Genomic DNA, 25,808 nt, shown 5'->3' on the forward strand with positions numbered 1-25,808 from the left:
CAACCAGTATATGCCTGAAAGTCCTAGAAACCAAGAGTGGTCGCGGAGTATAAGCATGAAAAAGAATGGTGAGCACAAAAATGTATACATAGTGATGACCAAGCAACTATAACACAATGGAGAATATCCTTAGACCAAAATTAAGCACAACATGCATGCACACGGAAATGAACTATAACAATGCAACATAAAGCACACAAACATACAACATACAACAGAACATAAAGAAACATGATTGAAAACAGATAAATATGGGCTGTCAGGAATGTCCTACGCCGGGCGCAACACAGATGCGCCGGGCTTCATATCAGTAAAATTCAACAAGGCTTCAAAATCTGATATCGCGCCGGGCTGGCGTTAAACGTGCCCGGCGTGGTGGGTTCCAGAGACCACAACTCGAGTCTTGCGCTGGGCGCGAGGTGAAGCGCGCCGGGCGCATAACCCTGATATGGTCAGTTTTGCCTAAATTTACTTTGAGATAAGGCCTGATTTCCACCTAGATACAGAGTTACCTCTTCCTCACACTCCCAACAAGATGTACCCTATATTTACCCACTCAAGCATGATTCTAACAATTAACACATAACACAAAATAATACATACCACAAACCAACATATAACACAAACACAACACATAATACAAAACAACACTTATAACACAGAACAACATACAACAAAAATCTAAAACACAGTTCAGATCTCTGGGTTGCCTCCCAGGAAGCGCTTGTTTACTGTCCCGAGCCTGACGGTGACCAACTTGAAGTGCTCTACTCTCCTTCTCCTCCTGTTGCTCTTGTTCCTCCTTGCTTTGTGCTCAATCTCATGATTGCTCAACAATTGCTCAGAGGGATTGGTCAATCTTGTTCATAGTACCTAGCATACAAGAGAAAGTAGAGGACTAGAGCGCCCAGGTCAGCTTCAACAATTCATTGCTACCTTAAAATGAAAATAAAAGTAAAAGAATAAGTCACAAATAGCTATAAATACTAAATCGCCATTCTAATCCCCGGCAACGGCGCCAAAAACTTGTTGAGATTTCCGTTGAAGTACTTTTGTTATAATTGAAATTTAGTTTAATTCTATCAACGGTCTCAAACACGGCAAGTATACCGGCCGTTCAAGTAGTAAAAATATCGTATCCACAGGGATTAGAAGGTAATATAAGCATTTATTGACTATTCGTGACTAAAGAATAATTCCAATTTCATAGTTTGTGCAGTGAATGCAAAGTTGTGACTATTGGAATGAAAGCTGTAAATAAATATTGTTTTGTGAGTGGAAAAGGTAAGGAATGGTATTGTGGTATTGTGAGGTTGTGGGGGTCAGATTTCACCAAACGTAACACTAATGTATCCTTAATCTCTTGTTGAATTCATTGCTTAGTCAACCCATAAGTTTACTCAAACCTAATCCCTTAGAGCAAGAGCCTAGATGTGGATATTGAATATCAATCCCTTGAGTACCCAATATCTACATCCGCATTACGGGCTAGGGTTTAAGACTACTAATGGGCTAAGCTCCATTCCTAGATACATTTCCCACTAGGCATTTGTTTCAGAGCTAGTTTCAAGGGTTATTTTCCAATACCCAATGGAACCTATATCATGCAATGAGATTAAATCCAAAGCAAGCATTAAGAATAGAAACAAACACAACAACGAATAAAACAACATGTATATATATCATTAAAACCGTAAAGATTACAATAGAGTACGTTGGTTACATCTAACCCCACAAAATGGGTGAAACCACTCAACAAAGAGGGCAAATACAAAATAGAGATGGAAGAGGAAGTGAAGAACCGAAGGAAAGATCCGCACACGGACGATCCCAAGCCCTGGGAATCCCTTCCGCAGCTCCTGGAGGCGCCCAATGTGTGAATGGGGGTTTCTCCCCCGAAAATGGCTTCAAATACGAGCTTGGGGAGTCAGATTAGGGTTTCGCGCCCGGCGCATAAGTCTTCGCGCCCGGCGCGGGGCCTTCCAGATACTCTCTGCCTTAGGACAAGCCCGGCGCAATTCACATTACGCCCGGCGCAATGGCTCCCAGAGACGAAATACTCTGCTTTGCTCGCCTGGCGCGGATCACCTTGCGCCCGGCGCAGAACCTCTTCTCTGCTCCTTAGCTTCTTAGATTTCCAATCCTAAGAGTCTTCAACCCTCAAGTCTCTAGCTCAATACCTGCACAAAAAATGAGATGTATTAAGGTATTGTTAGCTAAATTTGGGTTAGTTATATCTGCACACAAAATGAACCAAAAAGAGAACAATTATATTGCAATGGTTCAAAGGATGAGTGGAATTTGTTCAATAAGTCTCATCCAAAAAGAGGTAAAATTGAGACTTAACACATCCCTATGTCCGTTTGGCATCCTCGTCTGCTGATGACATTTTATCGTTGAACTGGGTCTCAATCATCCTTTAAGAAATACCTGTTCGACACCCTTGGTTATTGATCATCTAGGTTATCAAAAGGTTAGATGATTTCTTATTTTTTGTTAATTAAGACAATTAAAGCCTAATCATTACACAACAAAGTAAATAACTCGTATTACCTAGTCGGTAATCTTAGATTGAAACTCATTGGAATTAGGACTCATCACAATTAGTATAAATAGTATTGTATATTGATGTAAAGTCATTGTTCACAATATATTTACATTTATTACATCGAATAGATTACTAACTTAAACGTCAGAATACATTTTGCAGGTACGTTCTTCTTGGCTTAGTAAGACAATTGACTTAAAGAGTGAAAAGAAGAGAAGACATTAGAGATAAAAGATAGAATATCTTGATATAGGTACAAATAATTTTCTACAAAGTTCCTTATTATAGTTAAATCTACATTCAAAAAATTGATTATACTTTCGATCACAATTTAACATTTTTACACATATATATATTAAAAATAACAATAAATAGATCACTTTTTGATATAATCTTACTAAAATAACTTTACTCTCTCAATAAATACATTATTCTTAAAATAATTTCAAATGTTAAAACTATAATCATCTTGAAAATAGAGGAAATAGTTTGTTGTCACTGATTATAAATCTCTAACTTACTTAATATACATTACTTATTTGTTTAAAAATTAAACATTTCACTTTTCGTATATTTATTATCTAATTTAGATTAATATTTATTATTATGTATCAAAATTTCTCATTTGGTGAGGAATATCTCTTATAGTAGAGTGCATTTTGGTTTTCTATTAATCAATTTTGTATAGTCTCTTAATGCTATGTAGAATTTAAGAAATTTAAGTTTTTTTTTCATGAGAGAACTTAAGTTCTTAATTCAATTTATGAGTTCTCCGATGGACTTCACATTTTTTAGAGTTTTTTTTTAATGTTAAAACTGTAATCATCTTAGAAATGGAGAGAATAGTTTGTTGTCATCACTTATAAATCCCTAACTTAATATACCTAACTTATTTGTTTAAAAATTAAACATTTCACTTTCGTATATTTATTAACTAATTTAGATTAATATTTATTATTATGTATCAAAATTTCTCCTTTGGTGAGGAATACCTCCAATAGTAGAACGCATTTTGAGCTCTTGTTAATCAATTTGTATGGTCCTTTGATGCCATGCAGAATTTAAGAACTATATTTAATTTTTTTAATGAAAGAACTTAAGTAATTCAATTTACAAGTTGTCCAACATACTTCACAATTTTTAGAGTTTTTTTTAATAGTGAAAACTTTTTGTAGTTGAGTTCTTATAGAAAAGCTAGTTTTACATTCTACACTACAATGATAAAAGATGTACGAATTCATTTTTATTTTGAATTCATATAAGAAAGGATAATAATCACCTCCAACTCAACCTCAAATATTTTATTATTTTATCTTTTTAAAAATACACGAAGATACAAAATGTTAATTAGTATGCAGAGAATAAAAAATAAAAAATGATATTACATAAATTATAGTATTAATTAATTGATTATATTATCCTTTTAATTTCCTTATAATATTTGTGATTTGCAAATCCAATTTTTTAAGAAATTCTTAAGAATATGTCCCAAAAATTTATAAGAATCTCTCTAAAAATTTATTCTAAAAATTGATATGATATACCAATACAAATATACCAAATATCTTATAAGATATCTTAGATAATCTCATATATCTTACCAGATATATTAGAATATGTTAGATAATTTTATTAAATTTAATTAATTAATTTATTTATGTATATTAGTTAATAATAAAGAATTCAATAAAAAAAATGTGATTCCCATTTCTCTTTCATTGTTTGTCAAAGTTAAATGGTCACGTGTAAAAAAAGAAAAAGTTAAAAACAATTGTAGTGAAAAAAAGCATCATAGTAAAAAAAAAGAAGTAAAAGTAGAGAATTATTATCTCCTTTATCAAATCAAAGGTGACACGAAGAAATGAAGCAAGATAATATTTTGATTTTATAAAAAAAATAAAATATATTTTTTTCATTAAGTTTAACAAGTAATTTAAAAAAAAATTATAAATGGAGAAAAAACCAAAACAAAAAATTAAATTGTAATTAACATTAATCAAATATCTTGATCAAATAATTACAATCATAAGCCCTGTTTTGAGATATTTCTGTTCATGTTTGTAGCAAACATTTCCTGCACAACTGTAGTAAGATCCTTATTAATAAAGATTCAACTGCCAATAAAAAAAAATCAGTTAAATTTTTATTTTCTTCTTTTCATCTATGACCTTAAATTTACAAACGTTTCAACTTCTTTTCTCTTCACTCTGGCTATCTGGACACTACTTTCGCTGTACTTGGATCCTTTCTAGCCAAATACTTCTCTTCTCTATACTATGCTACAAAATCTGAACGCTAAATTGGTAATTCCTACAATACTGAAAAAATAGAGTAAATATAATCAATGGTTGAGATTATTGCTGGAGAGAAAATAATGAATGCCTGAAGTCTCCATGAACATCAGTTAATAACATTAACCTGAAACAACTACCTTTGGTTTTCTCTCACCACGTTTTTTGTTTCCTGCTTTGCCCCACATCCACTTGATATATTTTTTATTAGATTGTTAGTTTAAAATTCTATCAGGTAATCATAACTCATTATTTATAAACGGGTGCACCGTCAAAGCAACAGATGACAGATTAGGATAAGTGAATAATTGAATTTATCAAAAGCAAAAGCAATAATGAAACTCCGGTGAAACAAAAATCTTTGGAAGTTGGAAGCAAGCATCAAATTTGGTGTTCCCTTCAATTCATTCTCCGATGGCAGAATCAATCGGGGGTGGTGACTCTTTGAAGGCCCATGTGGGCATGGCACTGGTGCAGCTATTCTATGGTGGCTACCATGTCCTCACCAAAGTGGCCCTTAATGTTGGGGTCAACCAACTTGTTTTTTGCTTCTACAGGGATTCCCTTGCCTTCACTATTCTTGCTCCCATCGCTGTTTTTCTTGAAAGGCATGCTCTTTCTCCCTCCCTTCTTCCCTGTTATTTCAATTCAACCATTAATGATTATGTTATATTGGGAAAAAAAGAGAATTTAATTGATTGTAATGGGATGCAAGTAAAGTCTCACATAGTTTTCAGAAGATGAATATGAGTTTATATACACACAATTGTTTTCATTAGTAAAGAGGCATTGTGGATAATATTCAAAAGTAAAATCGTGAGGACTTAGGCTCAAGGTGATTAATATCTTACCAATGTGGAGACATGTGTATGTGTGTGGTAATGTACATTGCTATAAGAATGTAAAGTTTTTTTATAGCAGAATCTAATCACAAATCATCATTGGACAGGCCTTTATAATAACTACTTTAACATCTCATTTTAATTAGATTTATGATTTATGATTAGTTGGTACTTGGTAGTTTAAAAACCTTTACATTCACAGCATATGACAATTAAACTTTCTTGATCCTAATTGTTAAAGATGTCTTCATCTAAGTAGCCAAATTTTTTCTTTTTGAAATAGTTGGTTCACGATTCATGAATAATATTAGAGCTTTTATGACCAAAGGGTGTACTATACAATCTTGCAAGGTAGGACGTGCTAGAGTTGTAATGTAAAAACAATAAATCATTCATGTGTTTTCGTCTAAGACGTGCTAGAGATGTATTAGTTGGTTCACGATACTAATTGTATGAAATTATACACTCGAGTAGTCGAGTTTATAGATCTCAGTTTACTTCCTGCTAGTTTAGAGCGTTTTTGGTATTTAACTGAAATCAATTGGCTTATCTTTGTTTGAGGTACATTAATGATTCCAGAGACCTGGCTTAATGACCTGCTTTGCACATTTAACTGGATTACACATTCAATTTTTAAAAGGGGAAAGTTAACATGCAACTTTTTTGTGCCCTCTTATGAGTTGTGATATTCTTCTCTTTATTACTGATGTGTGAGTAATGGGTATCATAATTATTCATTTTTATCATGCTGACCGTAGACGGACTAGACCACCCATTACCAAGAAGTTACTGATGTCCTTCTTTCTCCTTGGATTGACCGGGTAAGATTCAGGCTATAGTCACCTATTTCCAATTTTCATGATATATGAATGGGATAGTGTTTTATTGATGCATATGGTATTTTTTTTCTTCTTGATTCATAATCAGGATATTTGGCAACCAGCTCTTGTTTCTTATTGGTTTAAGTTATACTAATCCGACTTATGCTGCTGCTGTACAGCCAGCCATTCCAGTGTTTACATTTCTGTTTACTGTAATTATGGGGTCAGTTTTGCTCTTATCCATTCTATTTGAGTGTTTTATGATATGTATACAGTTTATTCATTTATCATTGATTTATCTTAATGCACAATCATAATTGTAGTACAGAAATGTGTATATTCATGAAATTATTCATACACACCAGGACAATGAAGTTGCTTAATGAACTTATTCATGCAGGATAGAAAGAGTGAACTTGCTCAGATATGAAGGTCTGGCAAAGGTTGGAGGAACTATTGTCTGTGTTTCTGGTGCCATATTGATGGTTTTTTATCGTGGTCCAGCTTTGATAGGAGATGAAGAAATGGAGAATGTTGCACAAATTAAAATAAGTGCTAGAGGTCAGCAAGAGGCTTCTGGATGGTTAATCAATAGTTTACACAATCTTGGATTAGACAATTTTCAACTTGGGGTTATATTCTTGATAGGGAACACCTGCTGCATGGCTGCTTTTCTAGCCATTCAGGTATCTACATTTTTATTATATTCATTAAAGGACATTTTTTTTTAAATAAAATCCATCAAATGATTGTTCTATTAATTGTAGCATTAAGGGGAAAAAATGATCAATGCCACTTGTTGCCTTTATTACCATTTTACTAAGCCCCTCCTGCTATTTATTATTGGCATGGAAGGCTGGAATAACTCTGTTAGTTCTTTGAAATTCTCTTTTTCACACCAAGGGTTTGGATAAATTTTTTCAGAAATACTTCTAGAAAAAAATGAAAAAAAATATATTCATAAGTTAATTTGTAGAATTTTTCTCATATTAACTTCTCCAAAAGCTTATGGAGAAACTTATTTAAATATTTCTTCTTACTTTTGTTATCCTAGAAGTGATTCTCAATAAGTTTATCCAGTCAGGCTCCAATTATTATGACGTCTAGCAAGCTCTTTTACGGTTTCTCACTGAGTGTTCTTAGGTGTTTCTCTGAATTAGGGGGGAATGCAGTGAGGGAAAATCAATTGCAATATATTGTTTTATGTGTATCCTAAAAGCTGAAACCTTCGGAAAACACTCTTTATAAACTCTTACTTTTGCTCCCATTCCCCTCCATTTGGAACACATACTCTGATATTGGACTGTGTTGCATGGATATCAGTACAGTATCAGGTACAGGTGTGGGATATGCGGTTTTTGAAAAATATAAGGTACGGGTACGTTAATGTAATTTAAAAATATGTTTTTATTTATATAAACCTAAGTAAATTGTATAAATAATAAAAAAAGTACAAATAAACAACACTTTCATTTGAACTATAATATCAAGAATAAAAATTATAAAACCTAAAGCATGATTATACTATCAAACTTGAACAATGATATACACTTTAATTGTGATATATCATATTTTAACAGTTTCAATCTTATCATAATTTACATGTCTAACTTTGGTTCATCAAGAGAAAGAGTAATAATTTTAAGAATGTCAACTCCTTCAATTATATCCTATTCATCTCCACTAACATCCCACGTTTTAATCTCGCCCTCTGTATAACTCTCACTCTTTCTTGTGAGGAGAAGGAAATTTGTATTTATAGAAACTAAATCCTCAACTCTCTTAGTCATGATACGTGCCTAAAAAGTACTTATGTGTAGCCAAATTAAGGATCTATTTTTTTTTATAAATGTTCTGGATGTGTACTCACAAGTACCCGATACGACATGAATTTTTGGAGTACCCATACTTCAGACATGTTAGACAACTTCAAAAAGGTTTGACATTTTTCTTATTGTTAAACCAATCATTTTGTACTTGATATATCAAACGAAATGACTTTTTTCCATCACCAATATTAACATTAGGCCATTCCAAATCTCTCCATTGATTAGTTCAGTTGTGCTCACTCCTCAAATTCTATGAACTGATTTAATGTGATCTTCGGTTCTTTTATTTGTGATATTGTTGGCATTAATAATTTATTGTCATTATTTTCAGGCGCCAGTATTAAAAAAGTATCCTGCAAACTTGTCTGTCACAGCATATTCATTCTTCTTTGGAGTTGTACTAATGATGATCGCATCATTATTCATGGTTCATGAGTCAAGTGATTGGATTTTGACGCAATCAGAAATACTAGCCATTGTATATGCTGTGAGTCACTAGAATTTTAAATCAATCTCCAATTTCATGAAACCTTATTAGTCATTGTTGATCATTTGGTCCATTTATTTGATGCAACCAGTTGTTTGTCCTCTAAACATTTTGTTTATGGTTTTTATTGTCTATTATTGTTTTGCAAATAACAAATTTGTTGGGATTAGATGAAAATAAATGTTTGTGTTGCATATGCTAACTTTTGTATTGTTGATAATTTTTTAGCCGAGTGTCATCATGCCAAGCATTTTGAAAAGAATATGAGAAAATTAGATCTAGTTCTTTATTTTCTAAATTTTTACCATCAAGTTCTTAAGTCAGACAATGACATGTGGATCCCCTCACCCAAATTCTACAACATATTCTTGATGGACAAGTGGATCTCCTCACCCAAATTCTACAACATATTTTTGATGGACAGTATTAAGTGTTGAAAAAAATCCAATTTAATAGTTTAATTTGAAAACTTGATATATAGAAGACTTCAATGCATTTTTTCCATTCATCTTTCACATTTTTACAAATTTTGGCACTAAACATTAGATATTATTCATTTTTTCACTTTATTAGTTGATTCCTAATGTATCATTTTATGTCACGTTATATATATATATATATATATATATATATGTTACATCAAAAATTCATGTCAACAATCAACATATTACATCAATGGTCAATTAATTGGTGACAAAAATGAAAAATTTTGAAAGTTGGATGAGAAAATTAGTAAAAATGTGAAATATAGGTGACAAACAGAGCAATTAATCTTATATAGAATTAGATGGAAGTTTCATATCCTAAAAATGTATCCAGAATATCACTAATGTAATTTTTGTAAAGCATTTAATTAAACACAAAATGTGTCCTAGTGTGACCCCAACTCATCTGTATGAACCACGTAGATATGCTTACCTAATCAACTCAACTAAGCACTGACCTTTTGGGCAAAAGCCACAATATTGTTTCTACCTAGCAATAGAAATAGTTAAGCTTGAGACTTCAGAATAAGTTGGGATTTTGCTGTGATGTTTAGCAATTTGTTTTGTCTAGTGAAGCAAGATTGTTAAATGGAGGGCAAAAATGACCTGCATTCTAGCACAGAAGTGAAAGTTGACATCAATGTTTCATTGAAAATTGTATTCAGGTAATATAACAGTGGAATGAAAACTACTAAAGTAGAGCGAGGTGGGAGTTTTATTTAAGGGATGAATAGATTGAAAGTATTCTTCTGTATATATGTCGAGTTCTTAAACATTTTTTAATTGATTCCTCTTCTAATGGATTATTAGCATGTAGATTTTGACAAAAAAATCTCCTTATCTATTCAGGGAACTATTGCATCTGCCCTTAACTATGCAATCGTTTCATGGAGCAATAAGATCTTGGGGCCAGCTATGGTTTCCCTTTACAACCCGCTTCAACCTGTGTTTTCTTCCCTTCTCTCCCAAATTTTCCTTGGCACTCCAATTTACTTGGGAAGGTATAGCTCCTGCTCTTCAAATTATTGATGCATTCTTTTCTAACTTGATCAAGTGGCTTCAAACTACTCACCAAATTATTTTTTTAATTAGTTGACAGTGTTAAAAATTTAATACTAATAGAGCATACCTGTTAAACTAAAAAAAAATGCAATCCACTGCTTCATTTTTTGAAACAAGTTTACTAATTAGTACTTAATAAAAGGATAGAACATCCATATAATACTATAAAGATACTATTTGGTTAAAGTCACATCAATAATATATAAAATAAAATATTTTATTAAATATTTATACATATTATCGAACTAAAACTGTAATTCTAATTAAACGTATAAATATTGTATCTAAGTTTTGTGATTAATAAAATCCCTTAAATAGTTGAAGTTAACGAAGTTTCACTTCTTTCTACTGCATTGCGTTCTGACATTATTATTGTATTTAGAAACTTTATCTTATTCTTATTTTTTAATCCATGTGATGATAGCATCATAGGGGGATCTTTAATCATTGCTGGTCTGTACATAGTTACTTGGGCATCTTATAGAGAAAAACAGGCAACTTTGGGAGTTACTCCTCATGCCTCTTCTGTCTCTGAACCACTTATTCATGAAAAAAGTTCAGACCAGGGAGGTCACATTTCTTCGGGGTCCTCCAGCATATCCTGAAAATTAGTTATAGAATGCCAATGCCTTGTGAGAATTGGTCTCGCGTTTTGGTCATGTAAATGTGAAATGTTGTTTGTGGACAAACTGTTCATGTAAATGTAATGTTTCGTCTGAATTTTTAAATATGATGTTGATAATTATATCTTCAAAATCATATCTGAATTATGAATTGCAATATTTCGTCCCCTCATTAACAAAGGATACAAGTATGTCAGTTATTATCCAATGGAGAATATGATAGAAAATATATAATCTAGCATATAAAAATTAGTATGATACAAGTATGTTAGTCTTTGTATGTAATTAGGATTGAAGTTGTAAAATCTAATTAAGTGGAAAGTTACCTAAACGAGAATTTCTATCATACTAATTTCTATCATAATACTCTATCATTTCTCATTAAATTCTAAAGCTCACATTTATAATCAACAGAGTCAGCGTAGCTATTTAAGAACAAAAATAAATAAATAAATAAATAAATATATATATATATAAGAGAACATATGTTTAAGAAAAGAAAGATTTATCTAGTAACTCATTCCATTTAAATTCATTTATTAAAAATATACTGATAGGTCATTCGATCGTTTATCAAGGAAAATTAGTTCAACACCTTATGTCTGTTCGGCGTCCTTGATTGTTAATGACATTGTGTCATCGAATAGGATCTCAATAGTTTATCTAGGAATACTAGTTTGGCATCCTTATGTCCGTTTGGCATCCTCGACTGCTGATGACATTTTATCGATGAACTGGGTGTCAATCATCCTTTAAGAAATACCTGTTCGACACCCTTGGTTGTCGATCATCTAGGTTATCAAAAGGTTAGATGATTTCTTATTTTGTGTTAATTAAGACAATTAGAGCCTAATCATTACACAACAAAGTAAATGACTCGTATTACCTAGTCAGTAATCTTAGATTGAAACTCATTGGAATTTGGACTCATCACAATTAGTATAAATAGTATTGTATATTGATGTAAAGTCATTGTTCACAATATATTTACATTTATTACATCGAATAGATTACTAACTTAAATGTTAGAATACCTTTTGCAGGTACGTTCTTTTTGGCTTAGTAAGACAATCGACTTAGATAGTGAAAAGAAGAGAAGACATTAAAGATAAAAGATACAGTATCTTGATACAAGTACAAATAATTTTCTACAAAGTTTCTTATTATAGTTAAATCCACATTCAAAAAATTGATTATACTTTCGATCACAATTTAACATTTTTACACATATATTAAAAATAACAATAAATAGATCACTTTTTGATATAATCTTACTAAAATAACTTTACTCTTTTAATAAATACATTATTCTTAAAATAATTTCAAATGTTAAAACTATAATCATCTTGAAAATAGAGGAAATAGTTTGTTGTCACTGATTATAAATCTCTAACTTACTTAATATACATTACTTATTTGTTTAAAAATTAAACATTTCACTTTTCGTATATTTATTATCTAATTTAGATTAATATTTATTATTATGTATCAAAATTTCTCATTTGGTGAGGAATATCTCTTATAGTAGAGTGCATTTTGGTTTTTTATTAATCAATTTTGTATAGTCTCTTAATGCCATGTAGAATTTAAGAAATTTAAGTTTTTTCCAATAAGAGAACTTAAGTTCTTAATTCAATTTATGAGTTTTCCGACGAACTTCACATTTTTTGGAGTTTTTTTTAAGAGTTAATTATCTATACACTACTAGTGTAAAATTTTTTTACACTGGCAATCAATTATATTTCTTAATAGTGTCATGTCAGTTACTTATTTAATGAAATAAAAATAAAATAAAATAATTTAAAAGATATGATTGGTTGTCAGTATAAAAAAACTTTACACTGACAGTATATAGATGATTAACTCTTTTTTTAATGTTAAAATTGTAATCATCTTAGAAATGGAGAGAATAGTTTGTTGTCATCAGTTATAAATCCCTAACTTATTTGTTTAAAAATTAAACATTTCACTTTCGTATATTTATTAACTAATTTAGATTAATATTTATTATTATGTATCAAAATTTCTCCTTTGGTGAAGAATACCTCCAATAGTAGAACGCATTTTGAGCTCTTGTTAATCAATTTGTTTGGTCCATTTATGCCATGTAGAATTTAAGAACTATATTTAATTCTTTTAATGAAAGAACTTAAGTAATTCAATTTACAAGTTGTCCAACATACTTCACAATTTTTAGAGTTTTTTTTAATAGTGAAAACTTTTTGTAGTTGAGTTCTTATAGAAAAGCTAGTTTTACATGCTACACTACAATGATAAAAGATGTACGAATTTATTTTTATTTTGAATTCATATAAGAAAGGATAATAATTACCTCCAACTCAACCTCAAATATTTTATTATTTTATCTTTTAAAAATACACGAAGATACAAAATGTTAAATAGTATGCAGAGAATAAAAAATAAAAAATGATATTACATAAATTATAGTATTAATTAATTGATTATATTATCCTTTTAATTTCCTTATAATATTTGTGATTTGCAAATCTAATTTTTTAAGAAATTTTTAAGAGTATGTCCCAAAAAAATTTATAATCTCTAAAAATTTATTCTAAAAATCGATATTGTAACGACCCGGCTGGCCACTACACTCACAACCACAGCGCACCGGAAGCACTAGACAGAATAGAACGAGTATATAAATATAGGATCTAGAATATAAATATATACAAATGTCTCAATCCGACTAGAGTTAGGGTGTACTATACAAAAAAATACATCCAAAGCCACTATGCCAAGTAGCTGAAACAAACAAAACATCAAAAAGAGACAGCTCTGCCCCGCTGTAGACTCACCACTAGCCACCACCTATCTCTGCTCTGCTCCCATACATAGTATGATCATCGCAGTTCAACCACATAAAAACAATAAAAGGGTAAGCTAGCATAAAAAAAATAACATATAGGAAGATTTAAGTAATACGAACATCTACAACTATCAATACTTCATCAACATACGTTCCATCGATTTTACAGCATAATCATCAATAAGCATATAATGCGTTGTCACGCATATCAACTCGGAGATCTCCTACAACAACTCAGCCTTTCGGCCTACATCAACTCAGCCTTGCAGCCTACAACAACTCAGTCTTGCGGCCTACATCAACTCAGTCTTGCGGCCTACAACAACTCAGCCTTGCGGCCTACATTATCAAATATCAACATTCAGCACAACACAATTTTACAGCTCAACACAACAACTTTCAACAATATACAACTGATACAACTCAACATATCAACTTACATCAATACACAACTGATACAACTCAACTCAGCAACACCATTATCTACTAGTCATCACATTATACTCATCCATCTCAATTCAACTCAGCATAGAATGAATTATCATCTATGCGCCCGGCGCACTCATGGTTGCGCCCAGCGCAGTACAACCAGAGAGCACCAGGGGGCCAGCGCGCCCGGCGCAAGCATGCCCGCGCCCGGCGGGACTCATCCAGAGAGCCCAAAGCTCCCACGCGCTTGGCGTAATAAATATTTGCGCCCAGCGCATGCCAGGCAGAGACTCCAAGGGGTCTCTCGCGCCCGGTGTGCCCAAACCCGCGCCCAGCGTGGGGAAGGCAGAGACCTCCCTTGGTCTCGCGCCCAGCGCAATTTGAATTACGCCCTGCGCCTCCCATGGCAGAGACTTCAAGGAGTCCCCGCGCCCAGCGCGACAAAAATCGCGCTCAGCGCCAAGCCAGAAACCTAAAACGAGTCACAACTGACATCGCGCCCAGCGCGGTTCAACCCTCGCCCGGCGTGGGCCATCCAGAGACTAACATTTTCAAGCACGCCTGGCGCACACATCTTTGCGCCCGGCGGGCTTGCCTAAATGCTGTCCTCAGATGGCCACGCGCCCGGCGCGAAGAACTGCGCTCAGCGCGAGATCAACAGCAACCTCATACTTTCAAAAAACTCTTCAAAAATCTGCAAAATAATCAGAAAACTCCACATGCAATCGGTTCAAATTACCACATTTTCATCCAATAGTCCAAAAATACTACCTTTTTACACATGCAACAACAAAATCAGAAGATCCCCAAAATTTTCTCAAAACCCCGAAAAACCCCAAATCTCATTTTTTAGCCATCTCTGCTCAAAAACCAGCAATCATCCAACAACAAACGAGTATACACACTCAGTCTTAGTCAAACGCAGTAAAACAACTAGCTTCCCTTACCTCGGGCAAAGATTCCAAGCTCCGGGAAGAAGACAAGCTCAAAGGAGAAGAAGAAAACGGACGGAGAGAAAGAAAGACGGGGAAGGAGGGAACTTCAGCTAGCTCCCGACTCCAAGATCAGCACCTACACCCAAGAATCCCGAAGGAAAACCAAGACCAAGGCAGCAAGGGTAGAATGAGTGAGTAAAAGAGTGAAAGGGAGTTGAGTGAAAAAAGAGTGCGGAAGAGAAAAGGAAAATAGGGGTCTCACAGATACGATACACCAATACAAATATATTAAATATCTTATTAGATATGTTAAATAATCTCATATATCTTACCAGATATATTAGAATATATTAGATAATTTTGTTAAATTTAATTAATTAATTTATTTATGTATATTAGTTAATAATAAAGAATTCAGTAAAAAAAATGCGATTCCCATTTCTCTTTCATTGTTTGTCAAAGTTAAATGGTCACTTGTAAAAAAAAAGAAAAAGTAAAAAACAATTGTGGTGAAAAAAAACATCATAGTAAAAAAAAAAAGTAAAAGTAGAGAATTATTATCTCCTTTTATCAAATCAAAGGTGACACGAAGAAATGAAGCAAGATAATATTTTGATTTTATAAAAAAAATAAAATATATTTTTTTCATTAAGTTTAACAAGTAATTTCAAAAAAAAAATTTATAAATGGAGAAAAAACCAAAACAAAAAATTAAATTGTAATTAACATTAATCAAATATCTTGATCAAATAATTACAATCATAAGCCCTGTTTCGAGATATTTCTGTTCATGTTTGTAGCAAACATTTCCTGCTCAACTGTAGTAAGATCCTTATTAATAAAGATTCAACTGCCAATAAAAAAAAATCAGTTAAATTTTTATTTTCTTCTTTTCATCTATGACCTTAAATTTACAAACGTTTCAACTTCTTTTCTCTTCACTCTGGCTATCTGGACACTACTTTCGCTGTACTTGGATCCTTTCTAGCCAAATACTTCTCTTCTCTATACTATGCTACAAAATCTGAACGCTAAATTGGTAATTCCTACAATAGTGAAAAAATAGAGTAAATATAATCAATGGTTGAGATTATTGCTGGAGAGAAAATAATGAATGCCTGAAGTCTCCATGAACATCAGTTAATAACATTAACCTGAAACAACTACCTTTGGTTTTCTCTCACCACGTTTTTTTGTTTCCTTCTTTACCCCACATCCACTTCATATATATTTTAGGTTTAAATACGTTTTTAATCTCTTAAATTTAAGATAAATCTATTTTTATCCTTTAAATTTAAAATTATTATTTTTAGTCTCTGTAATTTCAAAAAATCTTATTTTAATTTTTATATTTAAATTTTGTTAAAAAATTTATCAAATATTATTGTATAAAATTTACCTATTGATATTTCTATTAATGAAAATATTACATTAAATTTGATTAATATTATATAACTATCTTAATTAATTAGTCATTTTTAAATATGTTATTGATGATCTAAGAGACTAAGGGGGGTGTATTGGTTTAGGATTTCGTAGGATTTTAAAAGACTTTTTTTGAGTAAAAAAGTCCATTGGTATTCAATCAGGATTTTATGTCACTTAAAAACAATCCAGTGGTATTCAATCTGGATTTTTAGGATTTTTTAAAGAGTCCATTAAAATCCACTGGTATTCATTTGAGATTTTTTACAACTTAAAAACAATCCATTGGTATTCAAAAATTTAAGGATTTTAAAGGATTGTTGTGTGAGAGGGATTTTGAAAGACTTTATAGTGTTATCTATAAATACCAGATTCATAAAACAATCCCATCCAAACCCATCGGATTTTGAAGGATTGTTTGAAATGATTTTTCAAGTGTTTTAAGAATTTTCAAGTGAGTTTTTCATCTTTTTTTTCTATGCTCCTGTCTTCTCCATTTTTTCTCTACTAATAATACTACACTATTGTTCATTGCTCATATATAATACTATTCTCATACCATTCTCCTATTTTGTGAAACTCTAATATGTAAATGATAGTGTCATTGACTTGTTTTATTTTTCTGTTCGTTCTCTTTAATTGACTTACTTTATTTTATTCTATGTAGTTGAATTTGTTCCTTTATATAACACAAAAAAATACTTGAAATTTTAACTTTTAAGTGGTAATTTTTTTTATGACACACGTTAAGAAAAGAAAAAGGTGAAAGATGAAATTGATATCATAATCTCAACAATATATATATATATATAAAAGATGAATTTGTTAGGGTTTTTGTGAGTAGAATGAGATAAAAATGGATCTTAGTAGGGGGAAGAACCCTCTTAGCATAAAAATTGCGAATTCTCTCTTTCCCTTGAATTTGTTACTCTTATCCCTCCTCCTTTTATGACTCAACAATTATTTTATTTTTTTTACTATGAATTTTTCTTTTTTATTTTTATATTATGAAATTAAGATTTTTTATATTTTAAAAAAAGAAAATTAACATAAGACATTGCAATATCTAATTTTTTAGGGTTTAGGATTTATGCCTTCATTAACTTATTTTTTAAAAAAGAAAATATTGTTAAAATATTTGTTAGAATAATTTATATTTATAAATATCGTTAAAAATTATCATATATATATATATATATATATATTTTCTATATCTAAATACTTCTGTTTATATAAAAAAAAATTATATATCTAAATATTTTTTCAGTATCGAATATACTAATTTTTTTATATAAAAAATTATCTTATGTTTCTATATTTTCGTTTTTACATTTTTTTTATAATAACTGAGGTATTTGATCCATTTGGATAGCAAAAATATATTCGATCTTGTATGATGGTGTGCTTCTAAAAATAATAATATAATTTTATTGATTTTGTCTATTATCCGTAATTATTTATATAACTATTTTTTAACATATATTGTTTTAGTAATTCAAATGGGAGATTCACAAGGAAATAATAAAGAAAAATGAAAAGAGAAAGAAAACTATGAAGCTTGGATTAAGGATGATTCCGATGAATTGTTACAATTGATAGTGGATGCTATAAAAAAAGGATAGAATATTATAGAGAATTATTATTATTATTTATCTAGACATTATTTTTTTTATTTATTATTTTTATCTTTGACTCTTTTTAAATTTGAATGTATAATTTTTTTTAAATCTTATCAAATGTCAAAACTCCACAAAATCCCACAGAATCCATTAAAATCCTAATTTAAAAGTCTTGCAGAATCCATTAAAATCCTGATTTTAAGTCTTGTAGAATCTTGCAAAATCTTAAAAGTCATGAAAATCCTGCAAAGTCTTTTAAAATCCGCAGGATTTTTTTTAACTAAAAAAGTCCTTTAAAATCCTAATCCAATACACCCCCCTAAAACAAAATTTTTTAAAATTATAGAAACTAAAATAATAATTTTAAATTTAAGAGATTAAAAATAAATTTATCTTAAATTTAAAAGACTAAAAATATATTTAAAACTATTTTTTATTAAATTGTTAGTTTAAAATTCTATCAGGTAATCATAACTCATTATTTATAAACGGGTGCACCGTAAAAAACTAATGAAACTCCAGTGAGTCAAAAATCTTTGGAAGTTGGAAGCAAGCATCAAATTTGGTGTTCCCTTCAATTCATTCTCCGATGGCAGAATCAATCGGGGGTGGTGACACTTTGAAGGCCCATGTGGGCATGGCACTGGTGCAGCTATTCTATGGTGGCTACCATGTCCTCACCAAAGTGGCCCTTAATGTTGGGGTCAACCAACTTGTTTTTTGCTTCTACAGGGATTCCCTTGCCTTCACTATTCTTGCTCCCATCGCTGTTTTTCTTGAAAGGCATGCTCTTTCTCCCTCCCTTCTTCCCTGTTATTTCAATTCAACCATTAATGATTATGTTATATTGGGGAAAAAAAGAGAATTTAATTGATTGTGTTAGGATGCAAGTAAAGTCCCATATAGTTTCGAGATGATGGATATGAGTTTATATACACACAATTGTTTTCATTAGTAAAGAGACCTTTTGAATAATATCTAAAAGTAAAATCACAAAGAGTTACGTTTAAAGTGATTAATATCTTAATAACGTAGAGACATGTGTATGTATGTGGTAATGTACAACATATTGCTATAAGAATGTAAAGTTTTTTTATAGCGGAATCTAATCATAAATCATCATTGGACAGGCCTTTATAATAACTACTTTAACATCTCATTTTAATTAGATTTATGATTTATGATTAGTTGGTACTTGGTAGTTTAAAAACCTTTACATTCACAGTATATGACAATTAAACTTTCTTGATCCTAATTGTTAAAGATGTCTTCATCTAAGTAGCCAAATTTTTTCTTTTTGAAATAGTTGGTTCACGATTCATGAATAATATTAGAGCTTTTATGACCAAAGGGTGTACTATACAATCTTGCAAGGTAGGACGTGCTAGAGTTGTAATGTAAAAACAATAAATCATTCATGTGTTTTCGTCTAACACGTGCTAGAGATGTATTAGTTGGTTCACGATACTAATTGTATGAAATTATACACTCGAGTAGTCGAGTTTATAGATCTCAGTTTACTTCCTGCTAGTTTAGAGCGTTTTTGGTATTTAACTGAAATCAATTGGCTTATTTTTGTTTGAGGTACATTAATGATTCCAGAGACCTGGCTTAATGACCTGCTTTGCACATTTAACTGGATTACACATTCAATTTTTAAAAGTGGAAATTTAACATGCAACTTTTTTGTGTCCTCTTATGAGTTGTGATATTCTTCTCTTTATTACTGATGTGTGAGTAATGGGTATCATAATTATTCATTTTTATCATGCTGACCGTAGACGGACTAGACCACCCATTACCAAGAAGTTACTGATGTCCTTCTTTTTCCTTGGATTAACCGGGTAAGATTTCAGGCTATAGTCACCTATTTCCAATTTTCATGATATATGAATGGGATAGTGTTTTATTGATGCATATGGTATTTTTTTTCTTCTTGATTCATAATCAGGATATTTGGCAACCAGCTCTTGTTTCTTATTGGTTTAAGTTATACTAATCCGACTTATGCTGCTGCTGTACAGCCAGCCATTCCAGTGTTTACATTTCTGTTTACTGTAATTATGGGGTCAGTTTTGCTCTTATCCATTCTATTTGAGTGTTTTATGATATGGATACAGTTTATTCATTTATCATTGATTTATCTTAATGCAGAATCATAATTGTAGTACAGAAATGTGTATATTCATGAAATTATTCATACACACCAGGACAATGAAGTTGCTTAATGAACTTATTCATCCAGGATAGAAAGAGTGAACTTGCTCAGATATGAAGGTCTGGCAAAGGTTGGAGGAACTATTGTCTGTGTTTCTGGTGCCATATTGATGGTTTTTTATCGTGGTCCAGCTTTGATAGGAGATGAAGAAATGCAGAATGTTGCACAAATTAAAATAAGTGCTAGAGGTCAGCAAGAGGCTTCTGGATGGTTAATCAATAGTTTAAACAATCTTGGATTAGACAATTTTCAACTTGGGGTTATATTCTTGATAGGGAACACCTGCTGCATGGCTGCTTTTCTAGCCATTCAGGTATCTAACATTTTTATTATATTCATTAAAGGACATTTTTTTTAAATAAAATCCATCAAATGATTGTTCTATTAATTGTAGCATTAAGGGGAAAAAATGATCAGTGCCACTTGTTGCCTTTATTACCATTTTACTAAGCCCCTTCTGCTATTTATTATTGGAATGGAAGGCTGGAATAACTCTGTTAGTTCTTTGAAATTCTCTTTTTCACACCAAGGGTTTGGATAAATTTTTTCAGAAATACTTCTAGAAAAAAATGAAAAAAAATATATTCATAAGTTAATTTGTAGAATTTTTCTCATATTAACTTCTCCAAAAGCTTATGGAGAAACTTATTTAAATTTTTCTTCTTACTTTTGTTATCCTAGAAGTGATTCTCAATAAGTTTATCCAGTCAGGCTCCAATTATTATGACGTCTAGCAAGCTCTTTAACGGTTTCTCACTGAGTGTTCTTAGGTGTTTCTCTGAATTAGGGGGGAATGCAGTGAGGGAAAATCAATTGCAATATATTGTTTTATGTGTATCCTAAAAGCTGAAACCTTCGGAAAACACTCTTTATAAACTCTTACTTTTGCTCCCATTCCCCTCCATTTGGAACACATACTCTGATATTGGACTGTGTTGCATGGATATCAGTACAGTATCAGGTACAGGTGTGGGATATGCGGTTTTTGAAAAATATAAGGTACGGGTACGTTAATGTAATTTAAAAATATGTTTTTATTTATATAAACCTAAGTAAATTGTATAAATAAATAAAAAAAATACAAATAAACAACACTTGTCATTTGAACTATAATATCAAGAATAAAAATTATAAAACCTAAAGCATGATTATACTATCAAACTTGAACTATGATATACACTTTAATTGTGATATATCATATTTTAACAGTTTCAATCTTATCATAATTTACATATCTAACTTTGGTTCATCAAGAGAAAGAGTAATAATTTTAAGAATGTCAACTCCTTCAATTATATCCTATTCATCTCCACTAACATCCCACGTTTTAATCTCGCTCTCTGTATAACTCTCACTCTTTCTTGTGAGGAGAAGGAAATTTGTATGTATAGAAACTAAACCCTCAACTCTCTTAGACATGATACGTGCCTAAAAAGTACTTATGTGTAGCCAAATTAAGTATCTATTTTTTTTATAAATGTTCTGGATGTGTACTCACAAATACCCGATACGACATGAATTTTTGGAGTACCCATACTTCAGACATGTTAGACAACTTCAAAAAGGTTTGACATTTTTCTTGTTGTTAAACCAATCATTTTGTACTTGATATATCAAATGAAATGACTTTTTTCCATCACCAATATTAACATTAGGCCATTCCAAATCTCTCCATTGATTAGTTCAGTTGTGCTCACTCCTCAAATTCTATGAACTGATTTAATGTGATCTTCGGTTCTTTTATTTGTGATATTGTTGGCATTAATAATTTATTGTCATTATTTTCAGGCGCCGGTGTTAAAAAAGTATCCTGCAAACTTGTCTGTCACAGCATATTCATTCTTCTTTGGAGTTGTACTAATGATGATCGCATCATTATTCATGGTTCATGAGTCAAGTGATTGGATTTTGACGCAATCCAAAATACTAGCCATTGTATATGCTGTGAGTCACTTGAATTTTAAATCAATCTCCAATTTCATGAACCCTTATTAGTCATTGTTGATCATTTGGTCCATTTATTTGATGCAACCAGTTGTTTGTCCTCTAAACATTTTGTTTATGGTTTTTATTGTCTATTGTTTTGCAAAGAACAAATTTGTTGGGATTAGATGAAAATAAATGTTTGTGTTGCATATGCTAACTTTTGTATTGTTGATAATTTTTTAGCCGAGTGTCATCATGCCAAGCATTTTGAAAAGAATATGAGAAAATTAGATCTAGTTCTTTAGTTTCTAAATTTTTACCATCAAGTTCTTAAGTCAGACAATGACATGTGGATCCCCTCACCCAAATTCTACAACATATTCTTGATGGACAAGTGGATCTCCTCACCCAAATTCTACAACATATTTTTGATGGACAGTATTAAGTGTTGAAAAAAATTCAATTTAATAGTTTAATTTGAAAACTTGATATATAGAAGACTTCAATGCATTTTTGCCATTCATCTTTCACATTTTTACAAATTTTGGCACTGAACATTAGATATTATTCATTTTTTCACTTTATTAGTTGATTCCTAATGTATCATTTTATGTCACGTCATATATATATATATATATATATATATATATATATATGTTACATCAAAAATTCATGTCAACAATCAACATATTACATCAATGGTCAATTAATTGATGACAAAAATGAAAATTTTTGAAAGTTTGATGAGAAAATTAGTAAAAATGTGAAATATAGGTGACAAACAGAGCAATTAATCTTATATAGAATTAGATGGAAGTTTCATCCTAAAAATGTATCCAGAATATCACTAATGTAATTTTTGTAAAGCATTTAATTAAACGCAAAATGTGTCCTAGTGTGACCCCAACTCATCTGTATGAACCACGTAGATATGCTTACCTAATCAACTCAACTAAGCACTGACCTTTTCGGCAAAAGCCACAATATTGTTTCTACCTAACAATAGAAATAGTTAAGCTTAAGACTTCATAATAAGTTGGGATTTTGCTGTGATGTTTAGCAATTTGTTTTGTCTGGTGAAGCAAGATTGTTAAATGGAGGGCAAAAATGACCTGCATTCTAGCACAGAAGTGAAAGTTGACATCAATGTTTCATTGAAAATTGTATTTAGGTAATATAACAGTGGAATGAAAACTACTAAAGTAGAGCGAGGTGGGAGTTTTATTTAAGGGATGAATAGATTGAAAGCATTCTTCTGTATATATGTCGAGTTCTTAAACATTTTTTAATTTAGTCCTCTTCTAATGGATTATTAGCATGTAGATTTTGACAAAAAAATCTCCTTATCTATTCAGGGAACTATTGCATCTGCCCTTAACTATGCAATCGTTTCATGGAGCAATAAGATCTTGGGGCCAGCTATGGTTTCCCTTTACAAACCGCTTCAACCTGTGTTTTCTTCCCTTCTCTCCCAAATTTTCCTTGGCACTCCAATTTACTTGGGAAGGTATAGCTCCTACTCTTCAAATTATTGATGCATTCTTTTCTAACTTGATCAAGTGGCTTCAAACTACTCACCAATTGTAAAGGGTAAAACATTAAGAAAAAAGAACAAATCATATATGTAGTACTTGTCTAATGATCTTTTATATTGTTATCTAAGTGCAAACTAAATATGTATGATAAGTTTATAAACTTTTATAATAACGACTCTAAAAATCAAATCAATAATATTTTTTTAATTAGTTGACAGTGTTAAAAATTTAATACTAATAGAGCATACCTATTAAACTAAAAAAAAAAATGCAATCCACTGCTTCATTTTTTGAAACAAGTTTACTAATTAGTACTTAAGAAAAGGATAAAACATCCATATAATACTATAAAGATACTGCTTGGTTAAAGCTTCATATCAATAATATATAAAATAAAATATTTTATTAAATATTTATACATACTATCGAACTAAAACTGTAATTCTAATTAAACGTATAAATATTGTATCTAAGTTTTGTGATTAATAAAATCCCTTAAATAGTTGAAGTTAACGAAGTTTCACTTCTTTCTACTGCATTGCGTTCTGACATTATTGTTGTATTTAGAAGCTTCTTCTTATTCTTATTTTTTAATCCATGTGATGATAGCATCATAGGGGGATCTTTAATCGTTGCTGGTCTGTACATAGTTACTTGGGCATCTTATAGAGAAAAACAGGCAACTTTGGGAGTTACTCCTCATGCCTCTTCTGTCTCTGAACCACTTATTCATGAAAAAAGTTCAGACTAGGGAGGTCACATTTCTTCGGATTCAGATTCTCTGACTTTGAAACATGAAAGTTACGGTGATTTAATGCGTTTAAAACCGTTAGATTTATAAAAATAAATCAGATTGCGACACGTGTGCAATATATATTTTGACTTAAATGTACACGTGTCACAATCTGATCTATTATTACAAATCCAACGGTTTAAATGTATTAAGGTACCATAATTTTCCCTCCATAAAGTCAGATGATCCATTTCCCATTTCTTCGGGGTCCTCCAGCATATCCTGAAACTCAGTCATCAGATAAAGAAAATTAGCTATAGAATGCGAATGCCTTGTGAAAATATGTCTCATGTATTTGGCCATGCAAATGTAAATGTAATGCTGCGTCTGAATTTTGAAATATGATGTTTATAATTATATCTTCAAAATCATATCTGAATTATGAATTGCAAATTTTTTGTCCCTTGACTAGTTGGATACATCCTCTGAAATTTGACTATAGTTGGTGTCATAATTTTGTACCCAGAGAATACAAGTTCTTAGGAATTATAACTTTGCACTTGAGTTATTGGAGAATACGATATCGTTTGGGGTCAATATAAAATAAGGATAGATAAGAAAGTGAGATGAGTAAGAAAGAATACAAATATGTTAATTTTTATCGTATGGAGAATTTGATAGAAAATATATAATCTTGCATACAAAAATTAGTATGATACAAGTATGTTAGTCTTTGTATATAAGGACTGAATTTGTAAAATCTAATTACGGGGAAAGTTGCCTAAACGAGATTTTCATCATACTAATTTCTATCATAATATTTTATATCATTCTCATTAAATTCTAAATCTTACATTTATATTCAACACACTCAGCGTATCTATTTAAGAACCCAAAAAAAAAAGAGAGTATATATTTAAGGAAAAAAAAACTAGGATTTCATTCCAGTCAAATCCGTTTATTAATATTTTTCTAAAATTCCTTATTATAGCTTATAAACCCACATTTAAAAAATTGATTATACTTTCTTTTCGATGATGCAGTTTAACACTTTTACACATATATTAAAAATAATAATAAATATATCACTTTTTATATAATTTTACTAAAATAATTTTACTCCCTAAAAAAGATACAATACTGTTATTGGTTGCAAATATATTAAGATTGATG

The 25,808-nt window shown here is 31.0% G+C and overlaps 3 protein-coding genes across 9 annotated transcripts in view; all 3 read left to right on the plus strand.

The window, feature by feature from the left end:
• The window catches only part of LOC109800172 (WAT1-related protein At4g19185), a 24,319-nt gene extending 21,522 nt beyond the window's left edge, over positions 1-2,797 (plus strand). The window contains exon 7 of the mRNA XM_083066540.1: positions 2,711-2,797. Within this exon, the coding sequence (XP_082922666.1) occupies positions 2,711-2,747 (37 nt within the window). The 3' untranslated portion in view covers positions 2,748-2,797. The remainder of the gene's footprint in view (positions 1-2,710) is intronic.
• The window catches only part of LOC145949339 (WAT1-related protein At4g19185), a 14,727-nt gene extending 3,559 nt beyond the window's left edge, over positions 1-11,168 (plus strand). Inside the window, exons 2-8 of one of the 4 annotated variants that reach the window (XM_083066545.1) lie at positions 2,711-2,801; positions 6,440-6,502; positions 6,609-6,725; positions 6,903-7,188; positions 8,663-8,818; positions 10,153-10,304; positions 10,790-11,168. In XM_083066545.1, coding sequence (XP_082922671.1) covers positions 6,474-6,502; positions 6,609-6,725; positions 6,903-7,188; positions 8,663-8,818; positions 10,153-10,304; positions 10,790-10,970 — 921 coding nt within the window. In that variant the 5' untranslated portion in view covers positions 2,711-2,801; positions 6,440-6,473 and the 3' untranslated portion in view covers positions 10,971-11,168. Of the gene's footprint in view, positions 1-2,710; positions 2,802-3,284; positions 5,448-6,439; positions 6,503-6,607; positions 6,726-6,902; positions 7,189-8,662; positions 8,819-10,152; positions 10,305-10,789 lie in introns of those variants that run through there. The other 3 variants (XM_083066544.1, XM_083066546.1, XM_083066547.1) reach the window with 3 other exon arrangements.
• Positions 11,169-18,709: 7,541 nt separating this feature from the next.
• On the plus strand, positions 18,710-25,134 carry LOC109792300 (WAT1-related protein At4g19185). Of its 4 annotated transcripts, XM_083066106.1 has the most exons (8): positions 18,710-19,006; positions 20,005-20,067; positions 20,175-20,291; positions 20,469-20,629; positions 20,717-20,754; positions 22,230-22,385; positions 23,723-23,874; positions 24,512-25,134. In XM_083066106.1, the coding sequence occupies exons 1-8, from the start codon at positions 18,813-18,815 to the stop codon at positions 24,651-24,653; spliced, it is 1,023 nt and encodes a 340-aa protein (XP_082922232.1). In that variant the 5' UTR covers positions 18,710-18,812; the 3' UTR covers positions 24,654-25,134. The 4 variants fall into 4 exon arrangements, with proteins under 4 accessions (XP_082922232.1, XP_082922231.1, XP_082922233.1 ...); XM_083066105.1 differs by having other exon boundaries at positions 18,714-19,006; positions 20,469-20,754; XM_083066107.1 differs by lacking the exon at positions 18,710-19,006 and having other exon boundaries at positions 19,013-20,291; positions 20,378-20,754.
• The last annotated feature ends 674 nt before the right edge of the window (positions 25,135-25,808 follow it).

This window comes from Cajanus cajan, chromosome 11 (assembly GCF_000230855.2).
Source record: "Cajanus cajan strain Asha chromosome 11, NIPB_CcT2T_4, whole genome shotgun sequence".
NCBI lineage: Eukaryota > Viridiplantae > Streptophyta > Magnoliopsida > Fabales > Fabaceae > Cajanus > Cajanus cajan.

Bases quoted from the DNA above. Each gene is read 5' to 3' on its own strand.
- LOC109792300 (XM_083066105.1), top strand. From the start codon at position 18,813: ATGGCAGAATCAATCGGGGGTGGTGACACTTTGAAGGCCCATGTGGGC. The intron at 19,007-20,004 runs GCATGCTCTTTC...TGCTGACCGTAG, and splicing joins ATCGCTGTTTTTCTTGAAAG to ACGGACTAGACCACCCATTA. The intron at 20,755-22,229 runs GTATCTAACATT...CATTATTTTCAG, and splicing joins CTGCTTTTCTAGCCATTCAG to GCGCCGGTGTTAAAAAAGTA.